This window comes from Rissa tridactyla, chromosome 8 (assembly GCF_028500815.1).
Source record: "Rissa tridactyla isolate bRisTri1 chromosome 8, bRisTri1.patW.cur.20221130, whole genome shotgun sequence".
Classification (NCBI taxonomy): Eukaryota; Metazoa; Chordata; class Aves; order Charadriiformes; family Laridae; genus Rissa; species Rissa tridactyla.
The window spans coordinates 4,227,425-4,246,935 of record NC_071473.1 but is presented as its reverse complement, the minus strand read 5'-3'; the positions used below and the strand labels follow the sequence as shown (position 1 = coordinate 4,246,935).

At 44.3% G+C, this 19,511-nt stretch overlaps 1 protein-coding gene across 2 annotated transcripts in view; it reads right to left on the bottom strand.

Annotated features, from left to right (window-relative positions):
* FOXK1 (forkhead box K1) overlaps nucleotides 1–19,511 on the bottom strand; it is a 47,701-nt gene that overhangs the window by 4,250 nt on the left and 23,940 nt on the right. For both annotated transcript variants that reach the window (XM_054211868.1, XM_054211869.1), the window contains exons 2-7: nucleotides 16,927–17,124; nucleotides 6,231–6,387; nucleotides 4,871–5,017; nucleotides 2,922–3,115; nucleotides 1,627–1,793; nucleotides 643–924 (exon numbers count right to left, since the gene is read on the bottom strand). In XM_054211868.1, coding sequence (XP_054067843.1) covers nucleotides 643–924; nucleotides 1,627–1,793; nucleotides 2,922–3,115; nucleotides 4,871–5,017; nucleotides 6,231–6,387; nucleotides 16,927–17,124 — 1,145 coding nt within the window. The remainder of the gene's footprint in view (nucleotides 1–642; nucleotides 925–1,626; nucleotides 1,794–2,921; nucleotides 3,116–4,870; nucleotides 5,018–6,230; nucleotides 6,388–16,926; nucleotides 17,125–19,511) is intronic.

The following is a 19,511-nucleotide window of genomic DNA, read 5'->3' as shown; positions in this document are numbered from 1 at the left end:
CCAACACCCATCTATCTAGCAGCACCAAGCCCTTCTGAAATGGTGAGCAGACAAGGTGTTGTCTAGATCACAGCAAGAGAACGTTTAACTCACTAAATCCCCCAAGGCTGGAATTTCCAGCTTAGGAAAAAACGAGGCCTTTGATGTGACTGGTTTTTGAAGATTGCGCTAATGGGACACTGCCTGCCCTTTCAGAAGCACATGCTTTCTCTAGGAATCCAGGCCTGTGGAAAAGAAGGGCTCAATCATTTACTTACACAGCCCTCCTGAAGCAGAGAGTTTCAGCCTTTCCCAGGCCATCTCTTTGGCTAGAAAGAGCACACATTTCCATAGCACATCCAGCTGACCAATACACTGGCATGGCACTGATAATACAGTGGGGATAATACAAATATTTAAAGCACTGCATTTTTTTTCAGCTTCCAAAGTCTGTTAGGTTTGTTCCCCACAGGAGACAAGGGAGCACAGTTGTCCTGCTCACTGGTGGAGACCTCAAATGGATGAACTCTTACTTGGTTTAAGTTTTACCTAGAGAAACATCTTTTATTAAGGGCTAAGCACCCGATGAGTGAAATGGCATTTGACCACCCACTTCCCCAGGCCTGCTCAAGACTTATTAAAGGAATAGCAAGGAAAAGCTACCTCTGTGGTCACCAGCTAAATCCAACACTGCTCCTGCAGCTTCATGAGCTCCTCCTGCTGTGCCCTGATTTGTCAGGATGTATCCGTTTGCAGAGTTTGCAGAGGAGGTCACAACTCGGACCATTGTAACAGTCGGAGCTTGTTGAACTACGTGAATTGCATGACATGAAGGCTGTTGAGAAGTCACTATTGACGCTGGCATGTACGCGACTGGTTTTGCCACCAGAGTAGATGGTCGGGGAGGAACAGCCATAATCACTGGCTGGGCACTGACTGGAGATCCTAAATGGAAAAGAGAAGCATACATTAATAGGAGAGGCAAAAAGGCCTCTGCTCATTTCACCTATGCGCTTCTAATCTGCAATACTCAGTCCTTCAGCACTGGCAGGAGTAGGGAACAAAACATAAGGCTTCAAAAATACCACCTTCAATCTTTCCTAACTTACTAAAACCTTACTTGCCATCTGAGCACATTTCTGTGAACAAAACCCACCATAAGCATAAAAAAAATGAAGCTTCACTTAATGAGTTTTGCCTTCCAACTTCACCAGGAACACTCTATACATCAGGCCAGTTACAGCACAGCTGACAAGCAGATACTCACCAGGGCTTAACAAATTACCAAGGCCCTGGCCACAGCACCGCAGAGCTCAGCATGGCCAAGCTGATCTTATCCAGAAGGCTAGTAAATTAGCGCAAGTGAGCTACGCACTGTCATGGCTACTTTGCTGTCAGTTCTTTAGAGCCATCTAATTCAAGGTTAGCTCATGTGTTTCTACACACTCCTTCATCACCTGCCCCCTCATCCAAAGACTAGCAGGAAAAATGGTCTGAAGTTGCATATGCATCATCAGGCTCTAACAACAAAGTGGGAAGAGATCTAGATCCTCCTGTAACACACCGGCAGAAGCATTCCTGCTGCATCCTCAGGACGGCACTTGGTGCAAGTGAACGGTCACCCTCTGTGAAACAAGAGCTACTCACCAGGTGCACTCTGTGAATATCGATACTCCGGAACTGAGGCTAACTTTGACCCAAAGTCGTGATCGTGCGGAATGGGCGAGCCCTCCCGTGACAGGCACTCTGGAGTCTGTAGGCCACTAGAGTGAGGGGACAGCAGGCCAGGGTGAGTAGGGGAGGCAGGAGCACTCCTGAAACACCAGAACGTAGTGTTGGAAAGTGTAGATGCATTTCAACCACAAGACAGCAGCAGAGACCAAAAGTTATCTCCAATACAGGATTCCCTAGGAGAAGTACAGCCTTTCTTCCACACTACCCACTACAGTCTTGCCGGGAAGAGTCGAAAGGTACACCGTAACCTCACAAATGCTCTAGCACCAAATACTGTCATATTATTCCTTGCTGGAGGAAACTGGAACCTTCAGAGTATGCTTTACATTTCATTTGAAGGCCCAGTGCTGACAAAGAAGCTGTTAAGTACCTCATATTCAGATCAGTTTATGACTTTAGGCCATTCTCAAGGATCTTTGTCAGTGTTTGAGAGAGACGGGGAGAGGAAGAGGAAGAAAGATGCAATGTAGATGCAAGCGTCTGGCCCTGCATATGCTTACAGAGTACTTGCTCCCCCTTGTCCCCACTGCCTCCCTCCCCAACCACTTGGTTCTTCAATGACGAACAAGATACAGAAGCTGATCAGTGAAAAAACCTCTCTTCCTGTTTCTCCCCCGTTTTAAGAGACAGAAAAGAGGGGGTGTGGGAGGAATGTGACACGAAACTGCTCCAGCGAGTGTTGGATTGCAAATCTTATCCTCACAGCTACAGGGCTTGGAGAAAGCTGTCACTGCACACAGCTCTTTTGCAGTTACATCGCTGACTGGACCGGCTACAGAGAACATCCCCCATTGCTTCACTGCTGACAACCATGATCAACCTGATCTTCCCTATAGGAGAGTGTTTTAAATACCACAAAAGTTATTTCCACTACAATCTAAGCCACATTTAAACACAGCTTTCCTGAAATGAGAGATTGGCATCTGAAAACACTCACTCCAGTGATAACTGCTTTGAATTTCTTTGAAATGATGCCAAAAGAGATATAACATTTGATGCATTTTTGTAGTTTGGTTCTGGATTTTTTTTTTTTGGGTAAACACTTAATAAGTCACAATAATTTTCAGATTATGCCTCAGGACTATCTAACTGTATTACCTCTCAAACTATAAACTGAAGTAAAGTTTGCTCGCTGTACTTCAGGAGCAGTTTTTGTTTGTTTTTTTGGTAATGAGATTGGCACAGAGATTAGAGGAAGCTGAAGTTACCTGGAGGAGAGAGGCCCAAAAGGTGTTCGGAAGCAGGACACTCCTCTTTGCCTTCGTTTTCTAAATGCTTGCTCTACTAGTTTGGCTTCAGAGGCAGGGTCAATCCGCCAAAAGGAGCCCTTTCCAGGCTCCTCCTGGGAGCGTGGGACTTTAATAAAGTAACGGTTCAAGGAGAGGTTGTGCCGAATGGAATTCTGCAGGAAGGAGAGGAATGAGATGATTATTTTGCCATGAGGAAGCACATAACAAAGACGAATGGGTTTTGCCACACAGCTTAGAAAAATAAAATCCACACCGTCAGAATCAGCGTTGAACACAGAAACAAGTCACTCAAGTCACACAGCTCCAAAGTCACGGGAGAGCTGCAAGAGAAAACCTGGGGAAACGTGTCAGATTTGCTGCTAACCATGCTGAAAGATGGGTTTGCTTGGCACTGCACCATCACTTAAATACATCTGGAGCCAGGCAGTGCAAAGACTTTTCTGTGGAAAGCAATGAAAGCAGATCTTTTGCTGAGGCACGGGGAAATCACTGTAAACCACATCAGAACTCTGTCAAAAGACAGGCTTTATTCTAGGCAAGCGGAAAAAATTGCCTGAGCCTGTGCTAACTGCTTACCTGCCAAACAATCACCGGGGTGCCCAAACATGCCCTGAAGGACGCTGCACCTCATGTAATCATAATGCAAACCAGCCAACATGCCCTTAGACAGCTGTCTCTGAGAAGAATCCACTAGCTATGTGGCACTAGCCTAGCACTGCACGGCTCTCCAGACGTTGAAAAAACTATGTACCCTTTTCATTGCAAAAGCCCACCTCGTACTGGGTGTAGTGCTGTCTTCTGGGCTTGGGGAAAGGCTCGGTAAGCCCAGGTGTGCACAAGCTCATTCCTCTTCCACTTTCAAAACAAAACGAGAGCTTTTATAGATGAGCTCTTCACAAATAAAGCCTTACAATGCCACTGGTAGGGAAGGGGAAAAGGCAACTTCACCCTCCACTGAAATGCAGCTCTCTTTGAAGCAGGACGCAGCAACTGGTTCACAAAGCACGGTTCTGCCGAGCAGGTTAAGGCAGGAAGTGAATTCCACAACTAATTACAACTGCAGGGAAAAGCCAGGGAGGCAGAAATGTATTTATTCCAACTGTACTCAAAGTGCACCAAGCAGTACTGCTCCTGCCAGTTGAACACAATGAAATCAGCAGCTGCAAGAGTCTTTCCAGCTGCATTAGTGTATTATATTCAAATGACAACACCCGTTTCAGAGGTGTGATGCCAAGAAAAAGTCTGAATGCAGGTGGAGCTGAGGTTTCTGGAACTTTGAAAGCAGCCCTTGAGTGAACATTTAAGCTTGATTTAGCATGTGTTAACTACATCCAAACTCTCCGATGAAGCTGGTCAGATTTCCTTTAATACCACAAAGAAGGCACAGACTCGAAGTTCCCATTCTGAGATTCAAAACATGCAAACTGTGACTTAGGCAATGCAGTTGATACTCTGGGGAAACAAAACATCTGTGATGACTTAAAGTATTACTACGATTAAAAACTGGGACCTTAGTTTTAGGCTTGACATCTTCCGCTTGGGCAGATCATGCCAAAAAAGACAAGGTGAAGGATAAAGCAAAATTCAGGCAAGCATCTGGGCAGAGGAGTGTCTGATAGTAAGAATGTGGAAGAATAAAACCAAACAAATATGAAAGACACATGACTACAGAATTAAAAAGGTTTCAGAAACCAGCGAGCCCAATGGTAACACACTACATCGCCCTAGAAAGTATTTCAAAAAACTAATCACCCACAAACAAACTAGTCAGCTTATGTTAAACAAATTCACTCTGGGAATAGTCAAAGCAGCTCTATTCCTAGTGCCCCAAATCTTTAATAAAAGCATTTCAAAGCAGATAAGCCCTGTCAAAGCAGTTTAAAAGCTTGTCAGTGTCAAGAACTCACCTGCCAGCCTTTGTCAGCAGTCCTGTAATATGGATAATGCTTGGTAATGTGGGCATAGATCCCACTTAGTGTTAATTGCCTGTCCTGTGCTGAAGATATAGCCTGCACAATTAGCTGAGCATAAGAATAGGGTGGCTTGGACTCATCCTAAGGAAAAAAAAACACCAAAACAGAAATTTAGTTACTAACAAAGAATTTCTACGCTATAGCGTACTAACAACCCGAACTAAAAGAGGAAATTGGGCTGTAGTTTTACAAATGCTAAGAGAGCATAAGAGCAGCATCACCCTCTTCCCTTTCACTCCTATTTTATCCATATTAAAATATCTGCTTCCCTCTCCCCACAAACACACACAAAAAAAGCTAACTTTAATCTGGTTCCGTTCACCCCTGAATTTACCACACGTGCTTATACCAGCACAGGAAAACAATCCAGGACAAGCAATTGGAAGCAAAGAGTTAGAGGGTGCAGGGTACGTTCACTGCTTTCAGTGTTCATGAAACCAAAGCCTTCAATTCTGCCCAGCTATGACTAAACTTTGTTAGAAAGGTTTCATGCAAGTATGCTACCAGCTCTCCTCCCAGCAACAAGCCCAATATGAAACTTGATCCTGTCCCTTCCCCTCTCCAGCAGGATTTGTTTCATTCTAGGAACTTTAATTTGTTTGCCAGATCTCATATTCCCAGCTCTTCATATTACTCCACCAAGAACAGCCCTTCCTGTCTCAAGGGAGAATTCAACCTACAAAAAAAGCCATTTAGTATTGTGTTCCTCCACCCAATCCCAAATCAGGTGGTTTTGGATCTAGACCTTTAACTTTGATCTGAAGATCAGCTCACCAAAATTAAATTTTATCATTATAACCAAGTTATTTTTTAATCTAAATTCCACTTGCTACTCTCCTCATTTAACACTCGCTTGACAGGCCTTTGTTTTCAAGTCAGACTACAGATTTCTCATGGCAAGGATCTGGTTTCTACCCCTGCTTCCCCTTTCTCCAACGGTGTTTTGCAAAATAGCATTAATTAACAGGAGAAAACAAGACTCCAAATTCTAATGCACCTCTTCTTTATGGGTTCTTGATTTAACAAACAAGCAGAAAAATTCTGCTCACTTAACCCTTTTAGTGAATGACTTGAATACATTTTGGGTAGCTAAGCAAGCAGATTTGTCTTCTACCGCTAATAAGACGCTGGTTTTAAGGCATGGTCTCAAAATCCTGGAAAACACTGTATACGGCGCCCTTACGGCCAGGGTATTCTTACACCCCTTTTAACTAAATCCAGCACTTGTGATAAACTGCCAGGTCTTAATAAGCCGCCCAACGAGCACTGCTGGGTAAGTAATGTTTCTCTGAACCTTTGGGCTGTCCCCGCCAGATGCATCTGCCTGCTGTTCTGATGCTGCTTTTGCAGCATACTCTGCTGCCAGCTGCAGATCCGAGGTAATATTGTGAACAAAACGATATCCTGAGGATCCAGCACCACGTGGACTGGCCGGGCAAGAGTTGGGAACACTGGAGAGGCAAAAAAGAAATACAGTTATTCGTTACTTCATTTATTAACAAGACACATAGTTCTTACTCTCTAAGGTACAGGAAAGCTCCCAGGTCAGTGAGAAGCAGAAATGCATTGGACTTATTTTTGCCCCTGCGGCTTACCCAAAGCCCAGACAGATTGAGAAAAAAAAACCATCAGAGATAAAATTGGAATTTCTACAAAATCCTGATACCCCTCCCACTTTCCACAATCACAAGACAGTAAAATCTCAAAGTATTAAACAGCTCCTCTGTGATTAGAGAAGCACGTAAAACAACACACACTGTGTCTGGGATGAATACTTAACTAAATAAATAGCCTGCTGTTGTAACTTGTGAATGAATGAACAACGCCCCACTCTCCTTATAACACAGGTAATACTTAATCAATCCTTTTAACAGATACAGGTTACGTTCTTTTACAGTGCCATGGTTAAAGCACCCAGTGCAGGCATCTGCCATGAGGGTCCCTTTCTATCCCAACACCCGAGCTTCAGAAGATCATACCCTGACCAGTGTCACACAGTTAGAGACAGGGATTTCCTTGACTCACCAGCACACAAACGCAGCTAACAAAAGGGAGCTGCCATCACTAGCATACCACACAGAATGCAGCTCATCAGCTCTGGCTGGCATGGGGAAAAAGACACGTTTAGAGTCCCAGGGCCACCACAAGATGGCATTACAGGCACAAGTACTGAGCAGGAAACCCATGCTAAAGCTGATTAAAAGCTACAAACAAATAAAAGGTCGCTATAATTTGCAGCACCACTCAGGCACACAGAAGCGAGTGCTACAAGATGGGAACTAATCAGAAAGGCTTGTCTAGGGATCACACATCCTTGATTTGCGGGGTAGGGAAGACGGGAGGAGAGGGATGAGTCTGGGAATCTGAAGTTCCCTTTTTCTGTCTCTGCTCAGCGTTGGGGGGTGCAAGGCCAGAGCGGCATGAGGCAGAGCCAAATCCCAGGATTACATATGTCTTATGTGAGAGCAGAGAAATAGTGAACAAGAAAACAAAACAATACACAGAAGATTCACACAGCCAAACATCAGTTCAAATGGTATGAAGATGCAAATGGAAGCCCACAGCTGGGAACCAGAATTCAGTAGAACTGGCATAAACAATCCCCCGACCAGTCGAATGCCCGACGGCAGTGCTAACCCTGACACAAATAAACGCAGTAACCGACACTCATCTAAATGCTGCACCAGAGAACACAGAGCACAGTCCCTTCCTCAAAAAGACGATGGTCTAAATAGCTTCCCCCGCACGCATGTGCACACGCAGACGGAGAGGAAATAGTGAGACAAGCCTTGTTTGCTCAATGGGCAATACCTTCAGCGCACAAGCCATCTGACAGCATAAGGAATGACCGTTTCCTACCGCAGTCCCGCCTGTAAACTGAGAAGTGCTGCTTCTCCTTGTGGCTGTCTTTGCAAATGGCTGCAGTGCTGAGCTCAGCACAACCCGGACTGGTTTCTTTTAAAAGTGAATTACAGGATGGGGGGGCCGGGGCAGAGGGGAAAAGGCAACAGAAATACCCAGCCACAACAAACCCTTGCAATCGGAAACCCAAGCTCAGCCATCTCCCATAGACCAGCCACGCAAAGTGTTGCTCAGTGCTTGCTCATATTTTCCGCACCCACCGATAGTCCTTTGCATTAATGGGTGATGCTATTTAGAGGCGCAGCAGGAGGTGAAGCTTTCAGGAGGTGCAAGGTATATAACGTTGGTAAGCCCATACCTATAAAACTCCCTTTGCCAGAGATAGAGGCATTTCTTACCTAGTCTTTCAAAAAGCAGAGACCTGTTTGTACAGGAAAATGAATCAAAGTTCGCTATTCCACACTTTGAGCCTGCTTGGGAAATGGATAACGCTAAACCACAGAAGACACTCTTGATGTCTTACTGTTCACATGGGGGGCTGCTGTGAATTTAATTATTCCGTTGTCATTTTTCAATAGCTTCTCCACATACACACTTCTTATAACGTGTAGATAATTACAAATTAACGCCATTTTCATACATGAAACAATGACAAACCAAAACCACAGCAGTTTTTTATCTTTGTGTTTGGCACCCGAGCAATTATTGTAACGCATGGACTAGGAATGGAATAGGATGAAATAGAGTTTTCTGATTTTATTCTTCGTCTGCAGAAATGCATGAACAGCAAACCACAGAGACAGCAGCCAAAATGCAGGTCAAAGATACGGAAGAGAGAAAAGTTATCCAGTTAATCCATGCTCTGCACAGAGCTGTATTTTTTTGGTTTGTTTTTGGTTTTTAACAAATGAATTAATTAATTAATTAGCATGGCCTCAAAGATTGTTCCATCCAGTTCAGATACAAGAATTGATTTGATTCTTCAAGACCAGCAGAACAAGTAGCCCAGTTTTTGCTGTTCAAATTTTAGCTTCTGAGGCTGATAATGAGTTTTAAGTACCATCTCTTGCCTTTATTTTTTTTTTTTTTTTTTTTACAAACAAACAAACAAAAAGGCACAAATCCTTATCCTGCAGGGCTGTGATTCTCTTGAGTGCCGACAAAGCTCCTCCAACCTCAAGTGCTGTTAACTTTTAGAAAAGCCGGTCTCTCCCAGCAGATAGTCACTGAAGAACCTGACAGCCCCCTAAAGCAGCAGCTGCCCCGTGGGACAGCCACAGCAGTAGCCGAAGATTTGGAAGAGGTATTATTCTTCTACCAACATGGAGCGCTTCTGCGCAGGCAGACCTCCTTCCTTTCAGCCTGGATCCATGATCAAATCAAGAGATGTGGGTGCAGAACAAACACCATGAACTTTTAGCTGCTCCCTGTGAAGAGACAGGCTAAAACGTGCTGCGAAGTGTTCAAGCTCTCAGTCAATCATCAGAGCGCTCTTCAGAGGGAAGGGAGAAAGAGCTGACTACTGGGAAAAACAAGGAGGTACAATCTGTTCCCCCCCCCCCCCCAACATGGGACGGGAGGAGTGAAGAAACAGTTTTACTAAAAATACCCCTCTGAGGGTTAAGTTAAAATTAAACATTAGTGCAGTCAAAAGAAAACAAGCAAACACAATGCAGTGACATCAGTTTCCTGTAGTTCCTGGAATTCTCCTCGCCATGCAGAGCCAGGGGCTGGCCGGGGACGCTTGCACTCACACCCCCCTTAAAAATGTTACGGAACAAAAAGACATTTCCCTACAAACACCTGTTTGTGCTATAAAACAAAAATCAAGAGTGCAGACAGTGATTACGATTTGTTAGATACTAATATTGCATCAATACTCGGGAGATAACTTGATCCATTTTGATACTATAACCTTTTACTGAGAAAAGCACGGCTAGGTCTGCAATTTCACCCAGCTCTTGGTCATCCTAACTTACTGCTGTGATCCGTGCTTACTGTCCATGCAGGCAATCTCAGCTTACAAGGAATCCAAGCTAATTTGGGTTAAGCTTGTCTGTTATGGAAGAGAGCATTCTGCAGAGGAAGCAAGTGTTCTATACCATTGAAAAACACACAGAGCACGTAAGGAAACCAGCTGCAGTTACCTACAGTCTCAATCCTGCGGCACCACGGTTAATGCCGCAAGTCCCAGAGATCTTGGATATCCACTGAGGATTCAGCATCTCAACTTGAAACACTGACTGCAGGCAGCCATTGAGCCACAGTTCCCCAAATACTACGCTGAGACTCAGCTTTAGAATCAGACTACAACCACGTGCTGAATCATGTCGGTCCTTTGCAGCACATTTTCCATTTAATACTTAACCCTGCTTCGGCTGGAAGGCCAGAAAGGTGAGGGCTGAACGCAATGCCTGTAATACACTCACCGTGTAATGAGCAGAAAGCCTTTTAAACACAGGGCTTACTTCTGGCTATTGAGAACGTAAGAGGTCTTGTAGCATCACGATTCACTTTCAACTCCTGCCAACAAGAACCTAGCCTCTCCAGTTCACAGCACTTTCTAGCAACAATTAAGTCTTTCAATGCCAGCTATTGGGGATGTACATCTTACTGCATTTCTGCTGGAATGTCCAAGATCAGTTTGCTTCAACTGAAGAATCAGAGTGCAAAAATAGGATGGACCACCATGTGCATGGTGCGTCCACGGCCAGGACACTGTGTGTTGCTCTTCTCATTTCAAAAAAAGAAGGATACAGCAGATCCAGAGAAGGTACTGATGGGGGTAACCAGGATGATCAGAGATAAGGAACGGATTTCATACAGGAAACAAATAGTTTAAGACTATTTGTCTTAAGGTGCAAGGTGACAGAGCCTATAAAAATAAAGGCAAGAGAAGGTGTTCAGCTCCTGGCCTCTTCCAATAAGGGAACTAGTGAACACAAAACAAAAGTCAGCGGCATGTCCAAAACGAGACAAAGTGTTTCTATGTTTGTAGTTACACTATGGAACGACACACTGTAAGACAGGGCTGATGCTCAAAGTCTGTGTGAATGCAAAAGGCCGTTATACAAGTTCTTGGGGAAAGGAGGAAGACAAGGAATCCATCAGGGGCTTTATTGTACAGATGGTCAGGAAGTCCCTGCTCTGAGGCAGCCTCTGATCCAAGAAAATGGTGGAGGCAGACTGCACGTTAGTTAGCATTACTTTATATTTTCTGTGTTCATATATTACCCCAAAGACACCCGTCTGAGGCAGAATATGGGGCTAGAGGGGTCTGTTGCCTGAGCACATACAGCGATTCTTATGTAAAAATCTCCAGACTCTCTCAATACCAGCCACATTTTACAGACTGGGGGAAGAAATATAAAAACGAAGCAACAAGTGGTTAAATGATTTATTTATGGTCATATTACAAGCCTATGAACAAACTGGGAACAGGAACACTCACAGACTCCAGTGCCAATTTCCCCAGAAGGAGAAGCAGTACGAGAACGCGGGAAAGCTGCCCTATTACTTAATTTCATTCGTTTCTGCAAGAAAGATATCTGTAGGGATCAAGCTATAGAGGCTTAAATTAAGCCAGGTATATGGATAAAGCCCCTACCCTCTCCATGCGAAAGAGGAAAGATTACCTGGGATCCCACATAAAATTCTTCACCTGATTTGGAATCTGCATTACTAAAGAGGAAAAACCCCATCTCTTCCACGTTGCGGTTTAGGAAATGGTATGCACATGGGCAGGGCCTTTGAAAAATGCCTAAGTGCACTTTTGTGAAGGGGGTACAAAAGACATAGCAGCGATAAGAGCTACAACCTTGGCCACACTGCTGATATACAGACTCCTGTCCAAGTAGGCAATTCTTTTAAGCCCCTATTGAGTAAAAAGGAAGAACCCCCGTTTCTTAACAAAATCTTCCCCAGTCTTCTCTTAAAATGCACGCTGGAGGTGCGTTGCCCTGCACACAGTAACTATGGTTAGAAAAATGCCACAAACCTCGGAATACCCCTATATTTCATTTCGCGAGCCTGCAAAAAGGGGCACCAAAAAATACAGGGACGCTTTTTACGTGCAATAAGCAAGAATCAGGTCAAAGTACAGCACTCTGGCTTGCGAAACGGGCATTTCCCCGATACACCAATCAGCAATAATGGGTGAGAATCCTCTGCCGCTCGCTCCTTCCCCAGCCTAGCCCAAAAAACATAACTCAAAGAAAGGCAAGTCCTTGCACGTTGCGTGTTTCAGCCGGGTTTCAGAAACAATCACAAGTGGTGAGGCTGCCAAACCAAGCCAGATTTTGATGTGAAAGGAGAAATCTGAGAGCTACCCTGCCTACTTAATGCTGAAGAAAAACAAAGCTGTCGAACAAGCCACAGCGAGAGAAAGTCAGCTCTCCGCAAAAGTTGAAATTCTTATTACTTGTCTCTGCTCCAGTGGTTCCCCTCTTCGAAAGGAAGTGAGCTTACTCCGACCGTGGACTCGGTGAACGTTTTATGCTGATCAGGGGAAGAGGAAGTGCTTGTGTAGCTGGTGACATCTGCAACCTTTCCTCCAGCACATGGCTTGGCACAGCTCCTCTAGCACATGGTCCATTATATGAATTAAACATGCGTAGGAACCCCCAAGCCCAGTATAGATTGTTGCTTTTCTTACACGATGCATATGCATCACACTAGTTGGCTTGTGGTTTGGAGACAAGGGTGATTAAAAATAATCACCGGTCTGTCCAATTGTGGGAGTCACCTGAGCTGTATATTCTGCCCGAATGCAGGAAGTAATGGATAACCAAGACAATGCAAAAGAGCCTGGAAAAAACCTGCCTCGGAGCTTTTCACCGGCTTTTCAGCTAGACGGCTAATAGTGCTATAGGAAGAAGGAAAGCCTGAATGAAATGGAGCAGACAATATTTATGCATCCTGTTCCAGTGAGGGAATGCAGCCACCGAAGTCAGGGTTCATTCAGCTTCCCACTACATCCCTTAGAGGAAACGTGGAAATTCACATTAAATCCTGAGTGTTCTGAAATGGTGTTGTTACAGCTGTCCTCAAGTCTTAATTAGAAAGCACTCCCTTTTTCCTAGCCAAGCCTGAATCAAAGCACAGCCAGCATCTGCACGTCTACTATAACGTGGCTCACACGCACTCTTCTGTTACGCTTTACGGAATGAGAGCTCAATACATAGTTTATCTACTTCATGCTCTTGGAAAGTAGTAATTACACTATACACGCATAAAAATCAGACAGTGTATTTAAATGACGTATTAAAGGCCACAAAACAAGTTGGTGGCTAAGCCAAGACAACTGCAGTTCCTGGAGTGCAGGCCTCTGAGCAATCCGCTATCAGAACATGCAACGTGTTACTGAGCTAATTTTGCTTAGCAAAAATATGGGAAAAAAGGAAATAAGGTTTAAAATATATAGCTTCTGAAACCATGGCAATTCAGCTTACATCTTCTGGTTTAGTAATCAAGCTTATAAAACAAAAGATGCAGAAGGATACCAGCTGATCTTCCATTATTCACGCCACTAACTTCATTATAAAATAGGTATTGACCCTTCTAACAATGGCCGAACACGGGCAGGCTCGTTAAGTACTAACAGTTCTCTAAAACAAAAATTTGGGTCCACACGCAAATATGAACCAGTTTCACTATTAGCACAGAACCTCAGCAGACGCTTTTCAAGCAGTGGTTCTCACAGGGCTCTAAGGGCTTTTCCTCCTACACGTGAAAGAGTTTTTATACCGATAAAGACTGTGGATGTGAGCTAACTACCCATGCCCTTTCAGTGAAAAAACAAACAAGTACAAGACAAAGTGTTCAAGCCCACAGTGATTCTGCTCCAGAGATAAGCCAGAAGTAGCAGCTGTAAAATATGAATAACGATACTGACCTCTGTAGTACAGCAGCTGATATTTCTTTACTGTAGCTTTTTAGAAAATATATATCAGTGAGAACATAACTGCTGTTTAGAATAGGGAAGCACGTAGAGAGAAATAATTTCATTTTCATAAATACTAAAAAACCCAACCCTGAGGGGCAGTGCCAGAGCGAGATGCTATTTGGAAAACAGAGCTAAGATACTAATACAGGGTCATTAACAGCAAGTGGATGATAATAAAAGGAAAACTAAAACTCCCAACTCAGCATGACTTTGAGACCAGGAATAGGCTCCTACATCACACCTTGTTTCTGTGCAACTGTTTATAATCCAAACACAAGCCACTCTGGGGACTAGATTACAGCACATATACAGAGTCACATTCATGGAGGTATCACGGATTTTCCAGCAAAACCAGGCAAAGCTAAGTCTTTGCAGCACAGGTGAGGAACTTCACGTCACCAGTAAGGATGTCACCCAAAGAGGATCCTCCAAGTGCAAGCTGCATAACCTTAAAGCCACGTACCAAAAGATCGTCCCTTAACTCCTGAAATCGTGAATCAGTTCTATCTCTCAACAGGCCCAGCTGAATTTAACCAAACTACACATGTTTTTCACACAGCTTTTCGATGCCTTGAATCTACTGAGAAAAGATTTGGTGCTGCTCTGCCCTTTCTTATATTGTGTAAAACGGACAGGCTGCTTCTACCAATTTCTTAGAACCACAGTGGCCTTTTCCTTTTTGGAACATGCAAGTCTGACTTTTTTAAAAGGAATTTTGAACTCAAAGCAGGAAGAAATAAGCCATGCCTATGTGTAAGCCTCACAGCATGCTGCCAACCAACATTTTCCCTTAAAGCTGTACAACAGCATTGAAAACCCATCTACAAACGGCCCCTCCTGGAGATAAACCACCTAGCTAAGAAAACAGTGGACACATTTCTCCCTAGGAGTAAGCAGGAATCTTGCTTTGCAAAGCTGCTGAGGGTGGCAGGTTTGGTTTTGTTTAACTAAAACTCATTCCCTCTCTAGGCGGTGCAGTTCACAGAGGGAAAATAAATAGGCTGGGAAAAAAAAAAACCCAGAAGCTTGCAGGGGGGAACCTGCAGGGAAGCAAGCTGCAATGTAAACAGGGAGGCAGAGCAGGGCTGGGGGTCAGGAGGGCAGGGCTGGAGCTGGCGGTGGGAGCGCAGGTACGGCCCCTGCCCCGCAGCGGGGCGGAGGCAGGAAAAGGGGGCCAGGAGCCACTTTTCCAAAAAGGAAATTTCACCCTGCCCAGGATTTCCAAACTGCAATAATTTTCCATGGGCCAATCAGGGAGGAGCGAGGCAAACGCACCAAATTAGGAAAGTAAATACTGGAAGGGGGAGAGGAAGGAGGAGGAGGAGGAGGAGGAGGAGGAGAGCCCAGCTCATGCAACCACCTCCCAAAGGCACCGATGGGACAGGGATGTGGGTCCCACGCTGAGCCCCTGCCAGCCCTCCCGGACCTGCCCTCGGCAAAGGGGAGAGGACACTGTGCCAGCCTCACCCACCACTGTGAAGCCACCAAGATAGCAGAGAGCTGCCTGGAAAGCCAGATGGCCACAACGCATAGCTACAGGCGCCCTAAAGAGCATTCCCTTTCTCAGCCAGAAACACCCAAATCACTCCCTAAAGCACGGCCCGCAGGGTATGAGAGCTGCGAGACCCTGTGGAGGGAGAGGGGAAGGTCGAAGGGGCTGAGCAGGGATGTTTACAAACGTGTCAGCCCCTCCTCTGTAAGAGGAACTCGGAAACGAAAGGGGTTTGGCAAGTGAAACCTCAGATGTCTTTTGAGGTTTTCTGAAGACTTGGCTGGATTAGCTTCTGCTCAAGACAAACGGATGCAATCATTAATCACCCTTAGTAAACACTCCGTTAGGGGCCGAGCACAATTCAACACTACTATTTCCACTTTCTCCTTATGCAAAAGAAACATTCTCTGGGAGTCAAATATCAGTTGCAGGCATATGCCAGAGTCAAAAGATACAGCCTCTGTTAGTAACACAAACCACACTGTGCTGCTTTGCGCAAGATGACTGAATGGAAACTAACTACCATATGTTGGCAAAGAAACCATCCCCCTCCCCTCCCAGCAACAAGCTTCATCTAAAAAGAGAAGGTTAAATATAAACTAAAAGCAGTGCCTGAACAGAGGACTAAAACCACAGCTACCTCCAGCCCCCTCTTTCTAGAATATCTGCACTGCACATCTGTGCAGCTCTGCAAGACCGGGGGAAAAACCCAAACAAGCAAGCGCCTCCAGATCTATGCAAAACCAAACTGGCTTCACTGTGACACTGAAGCCGTTCTCAGCCATGTAAATTTGAATACTACTCACTGAATTAGTGCTAACTGTCAGAAGATGTTTGGGTATTATACCTTTTTACAAATGTACAGACAAGAAAACAAACCAAAGGCTATTACTGTTACCAGGTACACTATTGCTACACTGAGGCACGTTTTAAAACTCTAATGCATCATCCTATACCACGAGACTACTTCACTTTATAAAATTTATTATACTTCAATAACAGCTTTAATGTAAAAAGAGATTACACTGCAACTCCGTAACATCAACTCTTTACTGAGAAGAAAGAAAATATTCCAGACAGTAACTTGATGTGCAGGTTATTTGTACTGCACATTCATGAATCAGATAATTTACAAAACAGGATACTCGCACAGATGTACGTTCAGATTGCTACAGCCCCTCAGTACATGGTCAGCATCCTACCCTCATTTCCTTCTATTCCCAGGAAACCACGTGCCAATGGCCACCCTTGTCCCTAACTTCAGATAACACCGGCACCACCCAGCAACAACAGAATATTATTGAGATAAAAATAAAACAGGCAGTCCTAACATAGAAAATATTTACCTGCTTTCTTTTCTCCATGCTCTTGATAGATATTTCTAATTCCACTGCCAAAGATAGACCAGTAACTCTATAGTTACAGAGTTATATATATAGTTATAGTCAAACTAATACTCAAGTTCCCGCCCCGAATCCTTTGAGCTCTTAAACAAAACCCTTCTCCCTTACTTCCAGCTACCGTAACACTGATCTTACCAGTCTTCCATCATTCTGAACATGAGATATTTAACTAGTTATTTTTAAGACGGCATGTCATGCACCATATATACCGAACAAAACAGGGCTGACAGACTGGTGTCGGAGAACATGGAGTTTCCAGAAAGCAGACTTTGGATAGTTAACGTCTTACCTGATAGTGCCTGTGGGGGACGGGAGGGGACTGACCACGCTCCGGAGATCCGGCTCCGGGATGTGGATCTTCAGAGGCGATATTTGAGGGTAAAGTGGCCGAAGGGGAGGCGATGAGGCTTCCTCTTTTGCTTCCTCTTTATGGTATAAAGATGTGAACTGGATCTTTATAACCGTGCTAGGGAATCGGAAAGTACATCTGTAAGGAAAAGAAAGGGAAAGTCAGTTTCATACATAGTACTAAACATAGTTAAGTGTTCTTGTATGCAATGGGCGAGTCATTAATTCATTCATAACATAGTCCACCATTCTCTGTCACATCTTTCTGTCCAGTGTCCTGGGCAGAATTACTGATCATTTATAAATCCCTGTAAATGTATCATATTGTATCAGGTATCCCTTCCAGATTAGATGCAGGCTGAAGGTTTGGGTAAGTCGAGTGATTTCCCCAAGGCCATGTATTCATTCAATGACTAACCAAGACGCAGAACTATAATGACAAACTCTTGGGTTCCTGCTATATCAAGGATTAGGATTTACCTTTTATTAGTTGCATGCACATAACTCAGGAAGATATAAGTTACTAGAAACAATCAAACCACAAGCAACATGGACCAAAGAGCCATAAAATCCAGACAGAGCAACAAACAGCCTCCAGGTAAGACCAGTCAGCACTATTTAAAGACTGGCCTCTACCTATTGTATAACTAATACCCATTTATATCTCTGCACATGATGTTAAAGGACATGAGGTCTAGCAGGTTTCAGATTAGAATACATTCATTTAGAAGCGCCTCCCTTTAGACAGCATGGGTTATAGCTAACAGGGCCCCTGCAAGCCTACAGGGCCTCATTTCTTCTCTAAATAACACTTCTTTCCAATTGTTATTTAGGGAAAAAAAAAATAATCCCACATCTACAAGTGTAGCCTTCAGGAGAAAGGGAAATTCAAAAGGAAATAAGCACTGACATTTTCCATATTTGAACAGAAAGCTTTCTAATTTATAGTGTCTACAATAGGCACAGGGCTGTAAGAGCGAGTGTTCTGCAATTCTTCTCATTGCGCTTTAATTAGACAATAATGTGCAATCAATACAAGCTTTCCAGGGATCATTTCACTGATAGTAAGGTTAAAGCAGCAGGAAATAAAAACCAGGTTTCACCGTGGGAAAGGCCAGCAGAGCACAGTAATTGTGCTGCCTTCCAGCATCTTGCCTGTAGAAGGAAATGAAGGGACTCGGGCAGTGTCGTTCCAGCAGTAAGTGCCGGTGTAGGCTGAACGTAATTCTTTTAACCACCGTGTTATTGAATCCTGCCAGGCGGCAGGCAAGTAAATATGTATTTGTGACCACCTTATCTTAATGCTGCTATCGATAGAAATGCAGAGAAACATCCTATCACAGCTCTAAAGACATACTCCCTTGCTCTTGATTCTTCCCGCATAAGCTAGTTCTGCTGCAAGGTAGCGTTCAGAAACCTGCCGTGAAGAACGCAAAATTATCATTCAGGCATGGGAAGCTCATTCCCATCTCCCACCTCACCTCTCAAATGAGCTGGCTCAGCATTTAGCGGCTTGGACTCACAACGGCTCTGCAACATACAGCCGGAGTTAGCATTGCATTTCATTCACTTCAGAGGTCCTGCCACCTGCACTCATTAATGCATTAAATAAGAACATCATTGCTGGCAATGCAGCCTAATCGCGTTTATCTAACCCTTCTAAACATGGGTCCCTGCAGACTCAATACAAATGCACAATTCAAAATAGCAGAGTGTCCGTGCCATGCAATGCCTGCCAGCAGCAGGCACGCAGCTTACCGAGACGAACCTGAAACAAGGCCGTTGAACCGCTACCCTGGATTTTAAGCTTTCACACTGCTACATAAATTTGCTCATAGAAAAAAGCAGAGAATGCACAATTTTGCACCGAGCATCACATGGACTAAGGATCAATACCAGTATGAGCAAAGCCTCATCATTTCTCAAGCCCTTACTGGGGAAAAGCCGAGCTTTCTTTCACAGAGGGATGGAACTCCCTGCTGTAACAGTAGGTGCTCAGCATTTTTCAACATTTGAGTCGAGGACAAATCAGTCCTTGTTTAACAGCGTTCAATGCAATCCCAACCTGCTGCTGATCTCAACAGCCCTGGCTGCACAGAGCCCCGAGGCAGTTTTGCGGCACTGTTGAGGCCAGAAGATCCCCACTGTAGCTTCATACCAGTAAGGAGCTCTGTCCCATTGCCATTAAGTCTTCCTTTTCAGAAGGACCCAGTAATTCAAGATCCACATCTCCTACACGTTACTGCTTCCAGGTGATGGTGCAACTAACTCCTCAGCTCTATCTGATGCTGTAAAGATAAGAAGCTTATACCAGCACCCAAAACACTGTAAGGCAGAACCATCAGTCTGCGAGCATGGGCAATTTTAACAAAATCTGCTACTTTTCCAAAAACATGAGTCAACCTGAAATATGAAGTCTAAACTAACCCAGTAAATGTGGGATGAAAAGGCCCGTTTAACATTGCTTTTCCTTGAGAGCCTCCCCAAAGCTATCCCCTTCAGCCACGGGACTTACCCGCAATCTCA